This window comes from Pantherophis guttatus, chromosome 8 (genome assembly GCF_059756535.1).
Source record: "Pantherophis guttatus breed Tessera chromosome 8, ASM5975653v1, whole genome shotgun sequence".
In the NCBI taxonomy this organism is placed as follows: Eukaryota; Metazoa; Chordata; class Lepidosauria; order Squamata; family Colubridae; genus Pantherophis; species Pantherophis guttatus.
In genome coordinates, this window is record NC_142070.1 from 14,874,956 (window position 1) to 14,900,026 (window position 25,071).

General features: G+C 42.0%; 1 protein-coding gene across 4 annotated transcripts in view; it reads right to left on the bottom strand.

The window, feature by feature from the left end:
• FAM13A (family with sequence similarity 13 member A) overlaps window positions 1-25,071 on the bottom strand; it is a 150,938-nt gene that overhangs the window by 118,311 nt on the left and 7,556 nt on the right. For all 4 annotated transcript variants that reach the window (XM_087875130.1, XM_060686961.2, XM_060686962.2 and 1 more), the window contains exons 3-4: window positions 22,992-23,201; window positions 15,956-16,136 (exon numbers count right to left, since the gene is read on the bottom strand). In XM_087875130.1, coding sequence (XP_087731256.1) covers window positions 15,956-16,136; window positions 22,992-23,201 — 391 coding nt within the window. The remainder of the gene's footprint in view (window positions 1-15,955; window positions 16,137-22,991; window positions 23,202-25,071) is intronic.

Genomic DNA, 25,071 nt, shown 5'->3' on the forward strand with positions numbered 1-25,071 from the left:
TGGGAAATTTAAGAGACTTCGATCTCTTCACCGTATTAATGAATAAAACTAGCTTGAAATCTTGCTCAGTTGGACTTCACCTACATCAGGGGTGTCAAACTCGATTTCACTGAGGGCTGCATCAGGGTTGTGTTTGACCTCAGAGGACCGGGTGGCCATGGCAAGGGTGGCCGTGGCCAGCTCAACATCACTCGTGTTGGGGGGCACCTCTGGTGGGCCGGACAGGGCTGGGGGGGGGACTCACTTTTGCTAGTAGTTTGTTTTGCTAGCACTCTGCCAGCGAAAATGGAGCTCGGGGACCTCACACAGCCTCCCCGGGCTGCATTTGTGGCTGTGACAACCTCTTGCAGCCCTCTGCCAGCAAAAAAGGCCACCGCATGTGGCCCTCCCAAGCTCCATTTTTGTTGCCAGAGGCATCACAGGCTGGTCCTTCACTGTTTCCAGGGCGGCCTGCGGGCCAGATCCATCCCGTGGGCCTTGAGTTTGACCTACACTTGATGAAAACCTTGCTCATAATATCAATCTCCTTAATTAGCTCTTGGTCAGTGTCATAATTTGCACTGAATTTACACTGAATTTCAGTAGAAGAGCTGAGTAGCAATTCAAGTGGCAAGTATTACCTGCCTTGTAAAAGTTATTTAATGTTAGAAAAGACTTGAAGCAGGGAAGGATGGTTATATATGCATTGATGCTCAAAAGGAAGACACAATTTGCCCACTCCAAAAAGAGTATCAGACACAGATGATAGCCTGCCTTCACTGACTTATTGCCAGCCAATCCAAGACAATTCTTCCATTAAAATAAAATAATAAAATAGTATGGAGAAGAAAACACACTATTTTTTCACTTCTGCATACCTGCAGTTGCTGTACACAATTTATTTTCAAAACCAACCATCTACACTTATTTTGGCTGAAGGCAAATAATACTGTGTCATTTCTTTTAAAAGAGGCACCGTAACAAATCAAAGCAGTTCGATGAAAGAAAGAACAGCAAAAATTCATAAAAGAATAAAAGTCTGTTTCATGGTGGTGTTTTGTTAACAATATCAACTACAGACAATGACAGAACCGAAATAGATTCATCATCAGTTCAGCATTAGGGCTAATAGCATCCCTGCCACCTAAAATCATCTCATATCTCTGTTTGCTGGTGCTGCAATTAAATTGTCCTTCCTGCTGGTGGAAATTTGGCTGAAAAACCTCTGAGGTTGCCTGTTCTTTGTACTTTTCTCTTGGACATTTTCTAGCCTATTAAGAGAAATCTTTTTTAATTCCGCTTCCTGCTATTAATAAGCGCATAGCGGCTGCTATTCTAAATACTCAAATCCAATTTAAATCAAGCGAGTTATGCCATTGAGTAAATAGACTTTGGTTGTTGAAAGCTGCTTTAAACAAAAACTGTGTTGCAAGCTTTTTGCCCCCTTTTAATCTCCCATATAATTAACCATGTGAGTGATCCTTTTTCTTTTCTGCCTGAAAACTCTTGCACAATGGGTGGTGTCCTCTTTGGCTCATGAAACATTTTCATCACACGCAATAATTCTGATTGGGCAAGATGCCCTTTGCGAACATTTCATCCAAAGGGGAAAGAAGATTTGATAAGAAAAGGGTGTCATACTTTGCCATCCAGGCTTTAGTTAAACTGTTTCCAATTACTCAGGAGCAACTTGCTAAAAAAAACAAAAAATAGCTAGCATGAATATTACTGATGCTATACTTCACTGGCGCTGCCCTTATCTGTTTATTTTTAGCTCAATGCCTCATATAACTTTCCAAGAAATGATAGGCAGCAGCTTCTAAGTTTGAAGGCTCCGATTCTTGGCTATATTTTGAAGTGAGAGAGGATATGTTCTTCCGTGCTATCAAATAACACTAGAAGTAAGTTACTCTGATAATCTTTGGCAGTAGTAACTTGAGCAATTTTACACTGTGCCTTTAAAATGGATAGGAACTCCCGATTTGGCAATTGCTACTTTCACGTCAAAGTGCAACTTGGTAGCCTGTCCAAAAGATATACAGGTAGTCCTTGACTTATGATCACATAGGGACTGGAGAATTTGTCCTTAAGCGGTGCAGTGATTACCGTATTTTTCGGAGTATAAGATGCACCTTTTTCCTCCCCAAGAGGGGGTGAAAATTTGGGTGCGTCTTTTTACACCGAATGTAGCCCCGCCCACCCACTGGTCCCCACCCTTTGGCCTCTGCCTCCCAGCAATTTACCTCCTTGCACCAAGCAGCAAGAAGAAACAGCCCCATTTCAGCTTCAGCACAGCCTAATTAGCACAAGTTGATTGTCCTTTGATTCGGCCTCCCGATTCTCAGATGTTTCAGGCTGCAGAGATTGCCATTGCCTATTGCTACGTGGGCCTCTGCTGCTTGCTGCAAAGAGGTAAATTGCTGGGAGGCAGAGGCAGATTTCTTTTTCTTGTTTTCCTCACCAAAAAAGGTAGGTGCGTCGTATAGTCCGGTGCATCTTATACTCCAAAAAATACGGTAAATGAGACTGCACCTGATTTTACAACTTTTGCCGCCGTCATTAAGCGGATGGCTTGTAAAGCAAAATATCATGTGATCCTAACTTGCAAATTCCTTCCGGCTTCCCCATTGACTTTGCTTGTTGCAAGCTGGCTGGAAAGGTTGCAAATGATGATCACATGACGGTTGAAAATCCAGCTTGTTGCTGAGTATTCAGATCACAATCATGTGACTACAAAGATACTGTAATGTTCATTATTGAGAGGACAATGATAAGTCGCTTTTTCAGCACCATTGTAACTTCCAACAGTTGCTAAACGAGTGGCCATTAAACGGAGAATACCTATATGTTGTTACGGAGAACTGACAAGACAACAGACTGGGCTACATTCAAAGGAATGAAAGATAAGATTGGCAAAACAAATAAATGCTCCATTTTTTAAAAATCTCGCAACTCCATTAAATTGAAATCGCAAGGTTTCCCGTGTCTAAGGCATGGCAGGGCCTGATTCCTTTACAAAAACCTGGATGCATTTAAATCAATGCTTGTTTTTCTCCACTGCCCTACAAATCTGAGGTTATACTAAAATGACTGTGTAATTCCCTGCTAACTGTGCTTTATAGAGAAATCGTTCTCTTAAAAAGTAAAGCAAAGCGGATGGAATCAAGGAAAGGGGAACCCAAATATACAGATTATAGTTCGGAGGAAGGGAGATGAACGATAAACCTCACGGAACAGATACACAATAGAAGAAACATGATGCTTTCAGAATCACAGAATTCAAAGGAACCATCACACCATCTTATAGAGTGGTGCGGTGGCCTAGAGGTGAAGCTCTCGCTTCACAATCAGGAGGCTGTGAGTTCGATCCTAGGTAAAGGCAGATATTTCTCTCTCTGGGCACGATGAGAATTTATCTGCTGAATATAACTCCGCATTGGCGACAGGAAGGGCATCCGGCCAGTAAACACTCAGCTCCATTCAGTTGCCCAGACTCCACCCCGCAAGGGATTATGGGGTCATTAACAGACGATGATTCAGGTCATTTTATAGTCTACTGATGTCAGCCCTCCAAGATAGATTAATTTGGAAACCAAAGACACATAAGCTAATGCTACTTTTTAAAATAAGGATATAGTAAAAGAATCTTGCAAGTCTGGAAGTGCTTTCCCTCATCCTTTTTCCTTCATGAGAACTACAGCGGGTCATGTGTCAGACTCTTTCTCAAATTACATTCCTGTTCTGGGTTCAAATTTCTTTTACCTGACTGTTGGCTTCAGGGGTGGGTTCTAAATTTTTTTACTACCGGTTCTGTGGGCATGGCTTATTTTGTGGGTGTGGCTTGGAGGTCATGTGACTAGGTGGGCGTGGCTAGCTGGTCAGAGTCATTTCTGGAAGGTCCTTGCACTTACGACCAGTCCTCACACTTACGACCCGACTCATTTGCTTTTAACACTGATCAGCTGTAGGACGGCCCTTTGAAGCCCCGTGGCAAGAGTTTAAACAGTTTTTTCGCCTCTAGTCATCAGCTGGGACTCAGGAGGCAGCAATAGATTGGGGGTGGGACCAAATAAAAGGTAAGAATAACGTGGGGGGGTGGGGGTGGGAGAACCGGTTCGGTGACATCATATCGTCACCGCTACTGGCTCAGCCGAACCGGACCGAACCGGGAGGAACCCACCACTGGTTGGCTTGGTTGTGGCTCTTCCTCTTATTCCTCAAGATTATTGTTTCTGTTGATTACATCTGTCCTGATCAAAGCAGGAACCTTCATTATAGCTTTCTGAGAGCTGTCCAACCTTACATTAAATTGATCCAATGAGAGGAATCCTACCACCTCCTTAAATTGTTAATCCTACCTTTGAGTGGCTCTTTTTTATAAAGTTTTCCCCAACTTTCTAATGAAATCCGCTTTCCTTATCTAAGACCTTTACCCTGTACCATCTCTCTTATGGAAACTTAATACAGTGGACTTATCATGAAGGACCTTCTATAGCAGAGATAGGCATCCAAACAGAAGTTATCTTGGTTAGGAAGCAGGGCTAAACATTTTTTTAAAAAATAGGCAATGTGCTTGATTTTGTTAGGAGTTACCGTATTTTTCGGAGTATAAGATGCACTTTTTTCCACCCTAAAAGAGGGTGAAAATTTGGGTGCATCTTATACACTGAATGTAGCCTCACCCACCTGCTGCCCCCCACCCTTTGGCCTCTGTCTCCCAGTAATTTACCTCCTTGCAGCAAACAGCCAGTTTCAGCTTCAGCACAGCCTGATTAGCACAAGCAGTTGACTGTTTCAGGCTGCAGAGATTGCCATTGTCTATTGCTGTGCGGGCCTCCGCTGTTTGCTGCAAGGAGGCAAATTGCTGGGGGGCATATTTTTTTTTCTTGTGCTAATCAGGCTGTGATGAAAATGAAAATGAAACTAAAGCAGTCTGTTTGCTGTAACAAGGCAAATTGCTGGGAGGCAGAGGCAGATTTTTTTTCTTGTTTTCCTCCCCAAAAAAGGTATGTGCGTCTTATACTCCAAAAAAATACGGTAATACCTCCTGGCCTAATTTTGGAGTGACAAGCTAGGAATAGGACACAGCGGGTTGAGAACTTGAGAAATACTGGAAAAAAGGAGAAAAGGACATTTGAGACTATGAACATTTATCTGTAAACACTGATCCCTCCTCCCTCTTGCATTTGGGTGAGCTAGGTGGTCTATCTCAGCTCTACAAAAAGTACTTCCATGGTTAAATCCAACGTATTGGTTTCCTACAATGGAGTCAGAATATTTGACTGTGGGATAGGTCCATCGGGATGTCATCTTACAATTAGTCCCTGCTGGAAATGATTTTTCTACAGTCCTGCTGAAGGAGGCATTTGTCAAGGAGGACATGGAAAATCCTGTAGCAACCCTACAGATATCTGCCACAAGGTAGGTATATAGGTGTGTGTGTGTGTGTGTGTGTGTGTGTGTATGTGTATGTTTTTCCTCTAGCCAGGTTTTTCTTACGTAACCAAGGTTTTTCTGCAGCCCTAGCTCATTGGAATCACATCCACTCGATTCTGGGCTTTTTACTTTCTGGCAGCCAGCAAGTTCTTGCTGCCAGGTGAGAGACTTGCTACAGCAAGAACTTGCTGGCTGCCAAAAAGAAAAAAGCCCAGAATCGAGTGGATGTGATTCCACTGAGCTAGGGCTGCAGAAAAACCTTGGATACGTAGGAAAAACCTGGCTAGAGGAAAAACACACATAAATCCTACGAAGAAGTAAGAATATATATATATATATATATATATAGAAGTAAGAAAAATATATATATATATAAAATTGATTGATTGATTGATTCGATTTATATGCCGCCCTTCTCCGGAGACTCAGGGCGGCTTACAATGCATTAAGCAATAGCCTTCATACTTTTGTATATACCTGCTTAGTAGGGCTTTCGGCCCCCCCTAAGCAGTGTTCTTTTTCATACAAAGTCACCTTATTGACTTTGTCCTCATTTTACCTACCTCGGAAGGATGGAAGGCTGGGTCAACCTTGAGCCTGGTGAGATTTGAATTCGCAGTAATTGCAGACAGCTGGCAACTAAGTGCTACTTAACAGCACTTTAGTCCGTTGCACCACCAAGGCTCGATATTAATATCGAGGGTAGCTAATGTGGCTTTTAATGGAATGGACCACAATTCCTTGCTGTGCAAGTTTCTTCTGAATCTTCCTAGTCAAGTTTGATGTCCATCTCGTCCACTTGGGAGGCCACGGTCAGTGAATCTTTGTAGTCTAAGTACAGCTGTTGAAAGAAAGCCTTTTGAAGCTCCAAATTCCTGCTCTGCTTAGGTAGATTTTGATTGATTGCCTGATGTTCAGTATGTGCCAATTTCCCTTTCATTGGAATTGGAGCAGAAAGAAGAGAGGACTGCTTTCAGGCACCGGTAACAAATCCAATTCACTTCTTATGAAGTTTGGGTCCAAACTAGAGAGCACTAACTGGATAACGAATAACTCTTTTTTGAACAAGAAGAGACATTCTGGCACAGCTTATGGCTACAAGGAATGCTACTGGAACTCTACTTTCCAAATCAGGTCCTCTTTAGTTTAAGACTGCAAGAAACTGTAAATAGTTCTCCTGCAGAAATGAAGAACAGACGTTTATGTCACTCCGGTTATTTCAAAGTAGACTGGGAAACTGTTACGACACGTCTGTTCCCCACCCTTGGATTTAGAAATGAAAAAAATAGAAGATACAAATGTGGTGGATCAGATTGGCTCTTCTATCACTGAATACCGGAGAACATACTTGTAACCATCCTGTTCTGGTGCTTTTCCATCACGACCATGTGGTGGTGAAATAATGAAGAGGAGACAGGACACCTAGAAAAGCTATTTTTGGGGCTTCATCTCTATTCTGGGAGTGAGGAAAATAATTAAACCCTCTGCTAAACCTCTCAGTTGTCTCTGGACACCACAACTGATAGGTCCGTGATGGTGAACCTATGACACGTGTGCCAGAAGTGGCACACAAAGCCATCTCTCCGGGCATGCAAGCCGTAGCCCGCTGCTCTTACTGGTTGTGGCGCACCGGCCAGCTGGTCTTCACATGCACAGGAGCGCCGAAAACCAGAAGAGCAGGCGCCTGGTGTGCATGTGCATGCTGGTAAAATGATCTTCCAGTTTCTGTTGTGTGTATGCGCACTGGCCAGCTGGTCTTCGCGTGCACATGCATGCCAGAAACTGGAAGACCAGCTGCGCACCGGAAACCGGAAGATAATCTTCCCGGTGTGCGCATGCGCACCATGCAGCTTTCTGGATTCCAGCACACACGCATTCCCATTTCAGCACTCAGTGCCAAAAAAGTTCGCCAACACTGTAATAGGTGATGGGTGAGTTAGCTTTATCTTAAAGAGTTCTGACTCATTTTAAACAAAAACCAACATCTTCTAGACAAGTTGCCAGAGTTAGCTGACTGGATTAGAGTATAGGTAATCCCCGGGTTACGAGTGTTCCCTTAGCAAATGTTCGAAGTTACGTGATAAGTGTCCCCTAGCATTTGCGAACAAGGCCCAAAACTACGAATTTTACAGCACCGTGGCAGTTGTGTGCCCTTACAAACAACTGCAGAGGCTTTCAACATTTGTCTTACACGTTGGTGGCCAAAATGGAGCTTCTGAGGGGCGGATCCACCCCTCAGAAGCCCTGTTCAGGTATCCAGAAGTCTCGACCGGCACATTGCTGGCCGAAATGTAGCTTCTGAAGGGCGGATCAGCCTTTAAGAAGTGTCAGAGGGCCAGATCCGGCCCCCGGAGGCTCCATTTTAGCCTGTAACAGGACGGGGAAGGCCCGCAGAGGGCTGAACAGTGTCAGAGGGCCGGATTCAACTCTCAGAAGCTCCATTTTGGCTGGCAACCTGTGAGGTTTGCGGAGACCTGAATGGAACTGCAGAGGGGCACGCGGCTTAGAGGCTAGAGAGGAGACTGCTTGCTAGACCTTCACAAGGTTCAGTGACCTGGCACAGCAGGTTGTGGGGGGGAAAGCAATTGTGGGGAGCATGAGGTATTTAGGAGGGTTGGGGATGTCTTGGGTGGTCTTAGGCAGGTGGCCTGTTCCATCAGTAGGCCGCCACATGGCCTTCCCCACCCTGAAATACCTCATGTGCACTATTCTATTAGCGAATGCGTGGGCGAAAGGAGGGAGTGATCCTGTTCAAAGAACGAGATTCACTCTCACAGATCTTCGGGTTACGAATGGAATGGGCAAGCTCCATTTCATTCGTAATTCGAGGACTACCTATAGTGTATTCATTAGGTCAGTTATGTGTGTCAAGAAACAGGGCTCACACTAGTCTTAGAAGCTTGGAAATTAGAAGAAACAAGGAAAGACATAGATCTAGATCTCTATGCCAGTAGAGACATTTATACTAAATCTAATCAAATGTGGTGCGAACCTGTAAAACACACCTGCCAATCGCTGAGTCACCCAATCTGACAAAATCGGATTACAGCACACTGGCATTTCATTAGATTAGAAGACCTTGAAGAATCTGACTACATGGAAGTAAAACATTATAATCTCTGGTGAATCATGTCCAGTCACGGACCAGAGTGGCAGCATTTTGTAGTTAAATATTGTCCAGCACTATCTCTAAAAAAAAATGGGAGTATGACTAAAATCATTAAACAGGATTAAGGGATATGACGAAGCTCAAACTAGGGTGCAATTAAGCTCTTGTATTTACCTCAGGGCTGCTTTTTTTCCCAATTAGATGCCTGGCAATTTTGCAACAGGTAAGAAAAATGAGGAATGAAAAAAAAAGGGAGGCAAACGGAGGACAAAATAATTTTGCTGAGACATTTGCCCAGATTGGAGCCACAAAATGAGAAAAAGGACAATTAACTGAGGAGATGTAATGCTGCCTTTTCAGACTTCCTGCCAACATCCTCTCTTTGAGAACTATATTAATATTTTCATATTCTTCTTCTTCTTGTTAACTATTTTGTCACTAATATAATATATAGAAGACAGGTCAATAATTTGCAAATAGATTTACCAGTTTTCAATATTTTGATGGGGGGCTGTTTCACAGGAGATGGGAACCAATGTCGCAATAATGTATTTACTCAGTATTCATTAGCGCCGTGATGGCACAGTGGTTAGAATGCAGTATTGCAGGCTAATTCTGCTGACTGCCAACTGTCAGCAGTTTGAGTTTCACCGGCTCAAGGTTGATACAGCCTTCCATCCTTTCGAGGTCGGTAAAATGTGGGGGCAATATGCTGACTCTGTAAACTGCTTAGAGAGGACTGTAAAGCATTGTGAAACAGTATATAAGTTTAAGTGCTATTGCTATTCAACTAGGGGGATAATATGTGAATATGTTTTTCCCCCTTTTTTAATATCTTCATTGTTTGTGTTTTCTTTCTTTTTTTGTCCTTTTTTTGGATTTTTCAGAGTTTTCTATTTTAACCTTGTCTTGAATAAAATAAAATAAAACCACATACATATACAAAAGAGAACTAGTATATTAATTCCTATTTGTTTCGCAAGTTAACACTGGCAACAACTCTGAGCCAAGCTATCCATGAGGTTGTGCCACTTAATCAACATGGTGAATCATAAGCAGATACATACCTTCCACTTGGAGGTTATTTTACATTTACGAAAGTGTATGTGTGTGTGTCTTTGAGCCAGTTTTTGATCCCACCAACTGCCTGGACTAGTCCTTGCAGTTTTCCTAACAAGGTTTTCCAGAAATGGAAATTGTTATGCTTTCTTTTCAGAGCTGAGAGGATGACTGGCCCAAGGTCACCCAGCTAGCTTCATGCCTAAGGCGAGATTAGATCTCACAGTCTCCCAGTTTCTAACCTGGTGCCTTAACCACCGTACCAGACTGGTTCTCTTTTGGATTATGAAGACGATTTAGTATAATTATTTCTTGTACTGTCTGCCAACCCTCATCTAAACCCTCATTTAAAAAAAACCAACAGTATTGACATGGTAATTGCTAAACATTTCAGAGGACAATCTTTCGGAGGTCAGAGGTCACATGGGTTATCTACCTTTGTCTTCTCCAGGCCACAAAGCAGGGGTGAAATCCAGCAGGTTCTGAAGAACCCGTAGCGGAAATTTTGAGTAGTTTGGAGAACCGGCAAATACCACTCTGGCTGGCCCCAGAGTGGGGTGGGAATGGGAATGGGGATTTTGCAGTATCCTTCCCCTGGAGTGGGGTGGGAATGGAGATGTTACAGACTTGTAGGAGATTGCTTAAATGGAAGTAGCTACTTAGATCTCTGCAGGATCAAATCATTTAAACAGTTCCTCCACTAATTAAATTAAAGTAGAGAGACTACAACTTCTCCATTCATTGCATCTTTTTATTTTGCATATCTCCATTCCACCCCTGGAATGCTTCAAATCAGTGGAGAAAACCTAAAGAAGGGGGACATTTTCAGTATCCGGGATCCCACCTCCAGGGCAATGGCAACATCAGTGGCAAGGTGCGAGCAAGGGTGAATGCAGCCTGGATGCATTGGTGAGAACTCACTGGTGTGTTATGTGGCAGACAGATGCCAACCTGTCTCAAATCTAAGATTTACAAGACAACCATCCGCCCTGTTGAACTGTATGGCACTGAATGCTGGGCAGCAACAACAGGGACCGAAAACTCTCTCCATGCCATAGAAATGCGAATACTCCGTTGGATATCGGGAATCTCCCTTCTTGACCACATCACAAATGACACCATTCAACAGCATTTTGGTGTGGCACCAATTATAGAGAAGGTGAGAGAAGACCGGCTCCGCTGGTATGTACATGTCCTGAGAGCAGCACCTTCCACCGTTGCTAAGACTGCCTACCAACTAGAAGTCAATGGCGGATGATCTCGGGTGCCCAAAACAGAGATGGCAAGACACCATCAACAAAGATATGCAAGTCATGGGCCTGCGCCCTGGAGATGCAGCTGACTGTGTAAAATGGCATTCAATGATCCGAAAAGCAGACCCTGCACTTGCGGGAATACGCTAGGAAGAAGATGTCCATCAACTTGTCTTCCATAGCATTGATTTGTCTTAAGTCAGTCAAGCAGCTAAAAAGGTTAAAACTTCATTTCAAAAAGTTATTATGTTCTTCTTACTTGCCTTATTTCATCCTTGTCACAGCCATTAAATTACTTGTATCTCTGGTAAAAACTGGGGGCGGGGGGGGGGGGGAATGACTGTCATATCAAGTTCAACCGCTGATAACTTTATGAACACATCAATGTAGTTGTCTTACCAGCAATAAGGTTTTCCATCATTTCTTCTGGAATTCTTTGATTTCCTAGTCCTGCCTATAGTCCTAATGCTCACTCAAAGTCTGCCATTCAAGTACTCATCAGATCCAATCCTGCTTAGCTTCTGAGTCTGTAAGGGGCGTGTATAAGTGCACCAGCGTGCCTACCGTTCCTGTCCTAATATTCCTTTTTACTTACTCTTTTCATGTATTCAAATTATGTTTATACTTTTTACCTGTAATCTTATATATGCTTGACAAAGAAATAAACTTAAAAACTTGAGTCCAAATAAAGTAAGCAGTGGACTGAAATTAGTATGGTATCCCAAACTTGCTGTTCAGTACAAAAACCACTTAAGGTAGTTCTCAACTTACAACAGTTCATTTTGTGACTTTTCAAAGTTACAACAGCACTGAAAAAAAATGACTTACAATCATTTTTCACACAAGGAAGGACCATTGTAGTATCCCCATGGTCACATGATCAAATTTCATGGGGTCATGTGATCGGCTTTTGAGACCTTCTGACAGGCAAAGTCAATGGGGAAGCCGGATTCACTTAACAACTGTGTTACTAACTTAACATACGCAATGATTCACTTAGCAACTGTGGCAAGAAAATTCGTAAAATGGGGCAAAACTCACTTAACAAATGTCTCACTTAGCAACATAAATTTTCGGCTCAATTGGGGTTATAACTTGAGGACTACCTGTATTTCTTTTCATCTAGGTATGCTGGCTTTCAGTTCAGCATGACATTTAACCTGTGTTCTCCAAAAACATTCCTCTTGATACTGTATTTTATTGCTTAACCCATATTTCAGATTCTGAGACACCACTACTCTTTCCTTTTCCAATCACACTGCTTTATTATTTAAATCTTTATTTATTTATTTATTGGTTCGATATATATGCCACCCTTCTCCAGAGACTCAGGGTGGCTTACAATGCGTTAAGCAATAGCCTTCATATTTTTGTACATACCTGCTTAGTAGGGCTTTCGGCCCCCCCCAAGCGGTGTTCTTTTTTATACAAAGTCACCTTATTGACTTTGTCCTCATTTTACCTACCTCGGAAGGATGGAAGGCTGAGTCAACCTTGAGCCTGGTGAGATTTGAACTCGCAGTAATTGCAGGCAGCTGGCAGCTAAGTGCTACTTTAACAGCGCTTTAGTCCGCTGCTCCACCAAGGCTCCTATAATAATAAATCTTCCCTTTAACTGCCCCATCTCAATAAATGCAGTCATTACACGTTAAATCAGCTCTGGTAATTATCTCTAATTACTGACACAGAAATAGATCACTTCTAAAACCAAATACTTAGAACCTACTCCATTAAAATACTCCATTAAAATTATTCCTGAATAATTTCATTATTTTATTTGCCCAGAGTGATTATTTTGCCACATATACTCAAAGCAAACGTTTGCTGCTTGTAAAGGAAGGTTTAAAGACGGCAATGATAGTTTTGCAAGAAGTGAGCATAATTAAGGGTCTATATAAAAACAAATAAATAAATAACAGAATTTTCAGTTCTAGGTTGAGCTTGAAGGTGAGAGGGGATTCATTGGAAAAGACCCTGGTGTTGGGAAAGATTGAAGGCAAAAGGAGAAGGGGACAACGGAGGATGAGATGGTTAAATAGTGTCATCAACATAATGAACATCGAATTTGGGCAAACTCTGGGAGACAGTGGAGGACAGTGGGAGGCCTGGTGTGTTATGGTCCAAGGGGCTGCAAAGATTTGTACATGACTAAACAACAACACAAATTCAACAGACTTCTACATAATTAGTTAATTGCATGAGGCTACATCAAAAGAACGACACCATGAGTACCAACATTCAGCATTGATTACTCCTACCCTGTTTCCCCCAAAGTAAGACATCCCTTGATAATAAGCCCAATTGGGCTTTTGAGCCCATGGCGATAAGGCCAAGCGCTTATTTCAGGGTTCAAAAAAATATAAGACAGGGTCTTATTTTCGGAGAAACACGCTCTCTAAGTTCTCCTCCAACCTTTCTGTGTAGGATCCTAAAATTGTTTTTATTTTTATTTTATTTTTTATTATTCATATTTCTATGCCGCCCTCTCTCTGAGGACTCTGGGCGGCTTACACCAAAGACAGTATACTAAATAGCATATTGCCCCCAACAATCTGGGTCCTCATTTTACCCACCTCGGTAGGATGGAAGGCTGAGTCAACCTTGAGCCGTGAGATTTGATCCGCTGATCTGCTGAACTAGCAGTCAACTGAAGTAGCTGCAGTACTGCACCCTAACCACTACGCCACCTCAGCTCTTCCAAACTATTCAAAACAAGTCTTCCATCACTGAGTTATTTGTTCACACTTTGAACGAACAAAGTGCCAAAACATGAACTCTTGCAAGAGTCTACCTGAAAGCATTCCATTTAGAAGAACTGAAGGGGGAAAGGACATCCGGTTAAATTCTTTCAACGTTTCTCTTTGCTTTTTATTTTTTATTTTTTTTAAAAAAGAGTAAAGACTGTGCCAGAAAATATCAAAATAAGAGCAACAACCCTATTTGCACATGGCACAAATAAAGTCCCTGAGAGATTTTTCATTGCTGCCCACTGCTCAACCTTCTTCAGATTCCGCAGGACTGTAAACAAGGAATCACAAGGGTCAAGGAAAAACATCAGTGCAGAGTGGCAAAGAAAAGGAACAAACATACTTACTAAGAGCAGCATTAAAATAGCTCAAAGAAAAAGATTCTTGTTTTATTGTGAAAGGAGCAAACGAATTCTAACCCCACTGAATTTTTTTTGAACAAGGACAGAAAAGAGCCAGTGGAAACCAAGAGGCTGGTTTAGTGGTTCAGGTGACAACCTAGAAACCAGGAGACTGGAGTTCCAGTTCCCCTTAACAATGAAAACCGGCTGGGTGACTTTCGGCTAATCACTCTCTCTCAGCCCAACCCACCTCATAGGGTTGTTGTGGAGAAAATAGGGGGAGAAAGGAGCATTAAGTATGTTTGCTGCCCTGAGTTACTTATAAAAGAAATAAAGGCGGGATAAAAATCAAATAAATAAATAGCCATTATTTTTTCGGACAGCATCATGATAATACCGTGTTTCCCCGAAAATAACACCGGGTCTTATATTAATTTTTGCTCCAAAAGATGCATTAAGGCTTATTTTCTGGTTAGGTCTTATTTTTTGGGAAATATGGTACTAAATGCACCCATCTGGCTGACAATCTTAACTGGGGTTTATTTTGAGGGTAGGGCTTATATTACGAGCATCCTGAAAAATCATGCTAGGACTTATTTTCTGGTTGGGTCTTATTTTCAGGGAAACAGGGTATAAATATTGCTGTCTTTTGCATCAGAACATAGGATTTATTGTTTTTATATCCTACAACTGCATTCGTACAGTCAAGATGGATTTCGCCTGATTTATAAAATATAGTGCCAAAAGAGCAAGAGATTAATGTATAATCACAGGAGAAGAAACCAATGTATAAAATCGCAGCAGTTTATTCATCAAAAGAAATTCAAACAAACACAGTGCGTAAATTACCCTAGTATGCAATATGTCCTTATAAACACAAAAGTTTAGCCATTTTAAGTCTGATCCCAAATGATAAGGAAAGGGATATGACTTCTATAAAATATAAGCCATTCACAGTTCTTTTGGGGTCAGATACCCCTGAAATGAAATAATGTTTTACGAAACAATGAGATGTTCTATGAGAAAATCCTATTTTTCTCTCTGGAATGCTTGCATTCAAATATTTTTGAAACACAGCTGCTAGACACACAAAAAGATCAATTAGGCCATTATCTAAGTACCTGTCAGCCCTATCAGGTAGGCCAGACTAAGAAACCAATGCCATATAAGTGGCAGGATCGTTTTTATAACAACAGACTCCTGCAAGTCTGAATGTGTTTCCTTCCCTTTATCCTGGTGTAAACTAGGGAAGGGCTTAGAATAGAATAGAAAAACAGAGTTGGAAGGGACCTTGGAGGTCTTCTAGTCCAACCTCCTGCCTAGGCAGGAAACCCTACACCACTTCAGAAAAATGGTTATCTAACATCTTCTTAAAAACTTCCAGTGTTGGAGCATTCACAACTTCTGGAGGCAAGTTGTTCCACTGATTAATTGTTCTAACTGTCAGGAAATTTCTCCTTAGTTCTAAATTGCTTCTCTCCTTGATTAGTTTCCACCCATTGCTTCTTGTTCTACCCTCAGGTGCTTTGGAGAATAGCTTGACTCCCTCTTCTTTGTGGCAGCCTCTGAGATATTGGAACACTGCTATCATGTCTCCCCTAGTCCTTCTCTTCATTAAACTAGACATACCCAGTTCCTGCAACCGTTCTTCATATGTTTTAGCCTCCAGTCTCCTAATCATCTTTGTTGCTCTTCTCTGCACTCTTTCTAGAGTCTCAACATCTTTTTTACATCGTGGTGACCAAAACTGGATACAGTATTCCAAGTGTGGCCTTACCAAGGCATTATAAAGTGGTATTAACTTGTCTGAGCTTGTCTGACATGTTTTCATTTCTGAGAATGGGCAGTTGTCTGGGCCTTGAGTTTTACATCCCTGCTCTTAAGGAAGGCCATTCCCTATGGCCTCTATGCTAATATACTATTTTGTACATTGTCTAGCAGTGATTCTATGGGGTCCCTACATCGGGTCTGTCCCACAACTGGAGACTCCCTCAGCTAAGGAAAGAAAATATGAATCTGGAAAGAGCTTACCAAAAACAGTTTGGTCCAAAAACAGTAGCAAGGTTGGAAACAGTCATCTTGTTCTCAGAATGATGCTCGGCAACCCGTTTCAGGAAGTGGCAAAGATACTTAAGGAGACAATAGTGAGCCTCGGGCATCTGTCTCAGAAGGTCTCTTAAATCGCTAGTCTCCAGACCACACTTCTGGCTGGCTGTAAAGAGAAAGAATACATGATATTCCGTATTTTTCAGAGTATAAGACGCACTTTAGTTTTTGGGGAGGAAAATAAGAAAAAAGCTGATTGGCAGGTGGATCGGCTTCCTGGAATACCCCCAATCAGCTGTTCCCAGAGGTGAATTTTAGCAACAGGTTCCTCGGTTGTGAGCTCTGTGCCTTGCTTTTTTTTCAACCTCTGAAAGCCTCCAAAACAGAGCTTCAGAAAAAAAGCCTCTGAAGCTCTGTTTGGGGGCTTTCTTTCTGAAGCTCTGTTTGGGGGTTTCTTTTCTGAAGCTTCTTTTCTGATGCTTTTTTCAGCCTCTGAAACCTCCATTTGAGAAGCCGGACAGGGCTACATTTGGAGTATAAGACACACCCAGATTTTTAACCTCTTTTTTGGGGGAAAAAGGTGCATCTTATACTCCGAAAAATATGGGTACCTATTCCGTGGTACATATCACACAAAAGCAGCAAAAATGAACTGCAAGGAATTTGTTTAAAAAAGAGAACAGATAGTAATGTGAAGATTATCATCCAAGGAAGTCCCTTAACTAAACTATGACTTTATGTTTCTGTTTTACTTCAACTGCAGTTTGGCATGACATTTGTTCCTGCTTAGCATTTTGTCCCTAAACCATGGCCTTCAAATTTTCTTCAAACCATGACTGTGCAGTATGAGTTAACTGTAACTTGCCAGGTCAAATGTCATGCTAAACGAGGGCTAGAAAAACAGAAATGGGAAACAGAGGAAGGAAGAAGTTCAAGTTCATAGAAAGAACCTCGGCTGGGGAAGTTGAGAATCAAAGTGGGAATTGGTTGATTGCAACATCTCTCTCTCTCTCTCTTGTTGGAAGAAACATCCTTCTGGGTTCTGCTCCAAGTGGGGAGAACAGACACTGGAAACATGGAGACTGCTTGGAAAGATGGTTTAATGGTGGACAGGATCACATGGCTTGAGTTCCTGAACAGAAAAGGGCAGATACAGTAAATCCTTGGGTTTTTATGCTCTCTCTGGCTTTGAACTTCCTGGGGCCCAGAAAGAGTACTCTGATTGGTTGTCAGACTCCCAGGGGGTGGGGGTCTTGCTGGCTGATGGTCACATGTGGTGAGTCTCGTCTAGATGGGTCCCATTGTGTTAGTTTCTGTTGCTATTGTGTAGAGGGCTAATCCTATCTTTCGCAATTCCTACTATGGCTCTGCCTGAAGGAGGTAGATCTTTGTTATGTAGAATAGACTGGCCCAAGCCTTAATGGCCCATTGACAAAGGGTGGGGGGGGGGGGCAGGAAGATGGGAGCTGCTTCAAAACATGCTTATCCCAGAGAAATATAATATTCTGCCTTTTTCATATTTCCTAAAATATTTCACTCTTCCAGGAGAGGGGTGGGTGCTAACTTCCTACACTCTCTCTCTCTTGTTCTACAGCAGGGTTGTCCAACTTTGGCAAATTTTAAAAACTGTGTTGTAGAATGAAGGGACCAAACTTCTGGGTCAGCCAGAGAGTTTCATTGCGCAAGGTTCAGAGCCAGATTTGTACCTGAAGCTTTGAACCAGGAAAGAACTCTGATACAACTGTTTTTATACATTTCTAAGACAAAGGATTCGGTGAGATCATGCATTTTCCAGATATGGTTAACATAAGATCATACATTTTCCATATATGGCTAACACACACCTGTCATATGATAATTGACACATTTCCTAATTACTAAACCATTGGTAAACCATTAATTTTAGTTTATAAGATTATCTTTAGCTAGACAACCTTTCTTAAGTGCTTGTAGTTGCTAATGGGAGATATACTGCTGTCCTTGGGTAATAAGAGGTAATAAGTGACTCTTTGTTTCTTGTGTCTGTTTTTTGTGTATCTGACAGTGGGGCCATTCAGATGTATTCCATCTGGCTGTCCTTCCGTGACATCTAGGTCTCATCAGAAGATATATTACCACTTAATGGGGTTTAGCTGCTTTTAATGTAATCTCCAAGCAAGCACTTTTCTCTCTTATAATAATGAGAATAGAGAGGGTCCCTCAGAGTTCATGTATCTAAGCACGTCTTCCCCTTATAATAATGTGAATAGAGAGGGTCCTTTAGAGCTCATGTATCTGACTCTGTATGATTCCTTTCTTTTATCCACATTAACTGTGGACTTCAACTCCCAGAATTTTTCAACCAGAATTCTGGAAGCTGAAGTGCACAGGTCTTAAAACTGCCAAGCTTGGACACCCCTTCTCTACAGAATACTGAATCAAATGAAAAGGTGAAGCTAGGCCTGCTGAATCCAGCTTCTTCAATATAAACCAAGTAAACAGTTTGATTATAGCTACCTTGACTACAAAGTACTTTTATCTTGAAAGAGATTAGCATCTGGCTGGTTTTCCACAAAATTATAAAAGGCCTTTGTTAAAATAGAAAAATACAGAATCAGCTGAAAAGTCAGCGGGAGCTTGTAGGAGGCAATTAGCTGTCCAAAGTATTTCCTAATCAGGCAGATAGCCAGAAAACCTGCTTCCTTATGAAACAGATTGGATCCCGGGGCTCATAATTGAGTCTTTGTATTATTATTTAGATAAAGTTCACCACTAAACAATTTATCGTCATGGTGAAGTGCACTGGCCTGGTGCAGGCATTACAGAAAGCCTTAGCTTGACCAAATCACAATTGTCTGGGTCACATTCAATGCTGTGTCACGAAATGCTAAGCCTCCCAAAGTCACTGGTAGGTGAGTGATGTGCAAGTTTGATAAACAAACACTCATTTGGTTCATACATTCTGCTAAGAAAAAACCACCAGCATTGTGTGCCAACCTGACCTTGGTATCCTTAAACTAACTGGCATGTTTGCAACATGTATTTTGGCTCTTGCTTAAGGAAGTAAGATCAGTCCAACAATGGGAAAAAAAACTCATTTCTTTCTAAACTTTGAAGAAATAAAAGAGGAAATCTGAGCTTACGGAAATATGGGAAGTCTATTATTCTGGTCCACTTCACACTTAAAACTAAGATTTCTTAACCCTGATATGCTGAAAAAGTTATTCTAGCTTGGCTTTCCCATATACAAGTAGTTCTTGACTTACAACTGTTAGAAAAAATATCCTTCTGGGTTCAGCTCCAAGTGGGGAAAAAGACACTGGAAACATGGAGACTGCTTGGAAAGATAGTTTAATGGTAGACAGGATCACATGCTTTGAGTTCCTGAACAGAAAAGGGGCGAGACACAGTGAGTCCCCAGGTTTTATGTCCTCTCTGGCTTTGAATTTCCTGGGGCCCAGAAAGAGTATCCTGATTGGATGTCAGACTCCCAGGGGGTGGGGGACTTAGCTAGCCTTGCTGGCTGATGTAATCTTCTCAGGTGCCATGTGGTGAGTTTCTGTTGCTAGATGGGTCCTATTGTGTTAGTTTCTGTTGCTAGATGGGTCCTATTGTGTTGCAGATGATGGTCCATTGACAAAGGATGGGGTGGCAGGAAGGTGGGAGCTGCTTTGTCTTTAAAACATGCTTCTCCATTTCTCATACAGGGAAACATAATATTCTGCCTTTTTAATATTTCCTAAAATATTTCATTCTTCTAGGAAAGGGGTGGGTGCTAACCTCCTACACAACCATTTTTTTAGTGACCATTCAAAGTTACAATGGCACTAAAAAAAGTGACTTATGACTGTTTTTCACACTTACAGCCACTGCAGCATCCCCGTGTGATCAAAATTTGGATGCTTGGCAACTGGCATGTATTTATGACGGTTGCATTGTCCTGGCGTTGTCACGTGATCACCTTTTGCGACCTTCTGACAAGCAAAATCAATGGGGAAGCCAGATTCACTTAACAACCATGTTACTAACTTAACAACTGCAGTGATTCACTTAACAACGGTGGTAGGAAAGGTGGTAATATGGAGCAAAACTCACTTAAGAACTTTCTAGCTTAGCCACAGAAAGTTTGGGCTCAACTGTGGTCGTAAGTCAAGGACTACCTGTAATATTAAATTAGGATGCCTGGGTTTGCACCTCGCACACTGTTCTTGCCATAAATAAACAAAACAGTGGTGTCTGCATTGAAAGTAGCAAGGGGGAAGGAAACATAAGCAGCAGCGGTGGGTTTCACATTTTGCTTCGCGCACACGCATGCCCGGTTTGTGAGCACGCCTGCCTTCTGCACTTGCGCCCGGCCTTCCACGCATGTGCTTTGCTCGCCCGTGTGCCTTCCGCGCATGCGCCCGGGCTAAAAAACATGCCTAAATAGGACAGCATAGAGCCGGGGAGGTTGGGCACCTGCGATTTCCGCTACCGGTTCGCCTGAACTGGTCCGAACCGGCTGAATACCACCTCTGATAAGCAGGATGTTCCTGCAGAAGTCCATGATAGCAACCCTGTTGGTCAGACCAACGGTTTATGTAACTCAGCATTTCCCAATCTGGACACACATACCCCTGGTGGTTAGCCTTCTACTGTGCGAGTGCCCTAGCTACCAAGGCCATTGATGAGAATTTAGATTTTAATGGAAATATAAAGACACATGCACAATAAAATATGCCTGCTATATTTGAAAAGGAATTTGTATAGAGAAGATGCATATATGGTTCATTTGATTTTCCGGAACTTGTGCATTTGTTCATTTCTTCAATATAACTTCCTTTAAATCCATGCTGGAAAAGTCCTCTAACCCACTTCCTAAATTACAGCTTGTTTTTTCTGTAAACACTACATAAGCAAATGTTCCTTTAGTGTTATTACTTGGGTAGTGCAATACATAACCAGGTCTTGTTGAATGAAGTGTTTATGGAAACAAAGCCTATATCCAAACAGTTGGACACTGATTTTATCAGAAAAACATACCTGGGGACAAGGGGACAAGCAGGACTGAAAGCTGAGCAGCGAGACAGCCCAGAATAGCACTTAACAAGGCCATTTTTTATTTTTTTTACTGCAAGGTTGTTCTGGATTCTGAGAGATCAGCCATTTGCAACCTCAGCGTAAAGAATTCCAACATTTTGCAAATGAAACTGGACAGCCATTTGTCTGAAATGGTATAGGGCCGTGATGGCGAACCTGTGGCACGCGGACCAGAGGTGGCACACAGAGCCCTCTCTGTGGGCACGAGCGCTGTCGCCAGCTGCTCTTCTGGGTTCTGTTGCACGCATGGTCTTCGCACGAAGACCATCTGGCCAGCGCGCATGCGTATGCTGGAACCCAAATACAGCAGCTGTCTGGCGCACATGCATGTGATGAAACCCGGAAGAGCAGCTGGCTGCTGCATGCATGTGCACAGGCCAGCTGCTCTCTTCCAGGTTCTGGCACTCCGATGTGTGCGTGCTCCAGTTTTGGCACTCAGTGCCGAAAAGGTTAACCATCACTGGCATAGGGTGTTGAGTAGGGGTTTGGAAAAGAAGAGTCCTCTTCCAACTCTGTAATTTTGTTAAATACAGGAAGGAAGGAAGGGAGGGAGGGAGAGAAGGAGGGAAAGAGATTGAAAGAAAGATTGAAAAATATTGAAAGATTGCAAAAGAATACACTGAGCAGTGACATATTTTTTTCTATTAAAATGAAGATGAAGAGTTTTAATTGAACTGCAGGTTCTTTCCAAGAAAATTATTCTCCAGGGGTAGAAAAATAAAGATTAGTTTAATATTTTCTACATGGATGCATCTAGTTACTGTATACCTTAATGTGACTGGTCTGGCTTGGGCTTAACAGCCATTCCAGATGATGAATAATAGAGTATGCATCAGAATCAGGTCACAATGGCTCAGCCATGGTTAAAATCAAGCATGGTTTAGTATATCAAAAATACGGTACATACTGTAGAAATATATTAATATATTTGGACTTTTGCAGTTTAGCATGTTATGTGGCTCATTAACTCTGCTTTCTAAGTTATTCTTTATTGCTTATATAGCAAGGTAAACCAGTTCAACTGTGGAATATTTTTTTAAAAAAATTTTAATAAGAAATTATAACTTAATGTGAAGTATGAGTAAAGTGAACAAATCAGTTCACCTAGCATAGAAAACAGTTCACACAAAACAGATTCTCCAAAGCATATACCTGTGTTTCCCTGAAAATAAGACTGGGTTTTATTTATTTTGGGTCCCAAAATAAGCACTAGGGCTTATTTTCGAGGGTGTCTTATTTTTCCCCCATGTACGGGAGGCCCACTTCTTCTGCTTCCTTGCGGCAGATGACTGTGTGGTGTGTTAGTGGTGCTGCTGCGAGGCAGCGGGTGGAGCTGCCCCACATGCCCGCACCGGCTTACCTTGGGCCCCCCGCAGGCAGGCTCCACCACTTCCCCTGCCTCGACTTGTGGCAGCGGCACCACCAGCAACCAGATGGAATGGCTGGCTGGCCGGCCACGCAGGCTCTTAAGGCAAAATAAGGCTCTTATTTTGGGGGTAGGGTTTATATTAGGCGCACATGTAAAACATGCTAGGGCTTATTTTCAGGATAGGTCTTATTTTTGGGGTAACGAGGTATTTCAAGCCTACAAAAAAAAAAAAAATACAAGGGAGCTCACTTAAAAATATGAGGGAGCTGTTCTAAATACAACTTATCTGCTTCACCATGGAGCTGCTAGGCTTCTTAATCTGCAATAATCAAAATAAGCTGCTCCAAAGCAATCACTCTATTTAATTAAAGTTCCACATAAAGTATAGGGTAGACTTATTCACCCCTGTAATTTTGTTTTCATGTGAATATGAAGTATTATAGGTCACACCATTTCTGCAAAAGGGGTTTCTACAAAATAATTGCATCTACGGAATCCTGTCAGAAGCAATGATATATATCATTTAAAAAAAACAACAACAGTAACAGTAGCAGACCACACAGTAAGGATGTATGTTTGATGAGAAACCATCACCTTGATAAAGCTGGATGAATTTGGGGTAAAGGGCAGAAGGGATCACCCGATCTGGCAGCTCCCGCAGAAATAACTTCAGCAAACTGGCGGCTGAGCTTACGTCAGCCTCTGTGGCGAGATCTACTTGGTCTCCACCCTCATACTTCATGCGCAGCTGTTCCACTGTTTTCAGGTTACCGTTCACCCTGAAAAGACCTTCCTGCTCGAGACCTGTAATTACATACATAAAATGAGATAAGACCAGTGGCAGATTTCCTGGCCTGCATTAAAAACAAAAAAGCAGATAGAACAAATGATGGCAAAACTCATAAAACCAGGTGCTCTCCACCTTTCTGGACCAGGAAACTGAGATCCAGGCTGTACATTCAGGAGCAGGTTGGAAAGAGCACTAAAGCAGGGATGGGGAAACGATGGCCCTTTTATGACTTGTGGACTTCAACTTCCAGAATTCCTGAGCCAGCATAGCTGAAGATGCACAGTTGCATTTTTTAAAGCCCCATTGGTGAAAAACTGCACATAGGAAGTTAACATGAGAACGGACAATGCTACACGTTTTCTCACTAATATTAGGAAATGAGCCTTCAAAGAAAGTAGTTTCCTTCCTTGGATCTCCGAAAGAACTACAGATAGTCCTTAGAAATAGAATAACAGAGTTGGAAGGGACCTTGGAGGTCTTCTAGTCCAACCCCTTGCTTAGGCAGGAAACCCTACACCACTTCTGACAAATAGTTATCCAATCTCTTCTTAAAAACTTCCAGTGTTGGAGCATTCACAACCTCTGGAAGCAAGGCCAAAATATTTAATTATTTTAAACTGTTTTTAAATTTTGTATGTTCTGTTTTTTACTCTGGCTGTTCACCGCCCTGAGTCCTATTTGGAGAAGGGTGGTATAGAAATGGAAACAAATAAATAAATAAATAAATAAGTTGTTCCACTGATTAATTGTTCTCATTGTCAAGAAATTTCTCCTTAGTTCTAAGTTGCTTCTCTCCTTGATTAGTTTCCACCCATTGCTTCTTGTCCTGCCCTTGGGTGCTTTGGAGAATAGCTTGACTCCCTCTTCTTTGTGGCAGCCCCTGAGATATTGGAATATTGCTATCATGTCACCCCTAGTCCTCCTTTTCATCAGACTAAACATACCCAATTCCAGCAACTGTTCTTTATATGTTTTAGCCTCCAGTCCCCTAATCATCTTTGTTGCTCTTCTAGAGTCTCAACATCTTTTTTTACATTGTGGCGACCAAAACTGGATGCAGTATTCCAAGTGTGGCCTTACCAAGGCATTATAAAGTGGTATTAACACTTCATGTGATCTTGATTCTATCCCTCTGTTTATGCAACCTAGAAATGCATTGGCTTTTTTGGCAGCTGCAGCACGCTGCTGGCTCATATTTAAGTGATTGTCCACTAGGACTCCAAGATCCCTCTCACAATTACTACTATTGAGCGAGATACCACATACGCTATACCTGTCCATTTTGTTTTTCTTGCCTAAATGTAGAACCTTACTTTTTTTACCATTGAATTTCACATTTTGTTAGATAGCACCCAATGTTCAACTCTGTCAAGCCTATCTTCTGGAGTGTTGGCTATTCCTGCCAGCTTGACTTACAGCCATTCACTTAGTGACCATTCTAAGTTACAACAGCAGTGGAAAGAGTGATTTATGACCCTTACAACCCATGCAAAATCTTCTGTTATGTGATCCAAATTTGAACACTTTGCAACCCAAATGCAGTTTTTAACGGTGGAAGTTTCCTCGGGTCATATGATTGCCATCTGTGATCTTCCTAGCTGGCTTGTGACAAACAAAGTCAACGAGGGAAGCCAAATTCATTTAATAATGGCAGTGATTCACTTAACAACATGGGAACATATCATAAAATTGGGCACGACTCACTTAACAATGGCCTCCTTAGCAACAGAAATTTTGGCCGTAAGTCGAGGATTACCTGTACAGCTAAGGAAAGAAGACTATCCACAAAGCCATTGATATTCAGAGCTTCTAGAAAAGGACTTGAAACTTCTGTAACTATATTTAATAAATAACATAGTGGAGCAGAGGCCACAGTGAAGAACA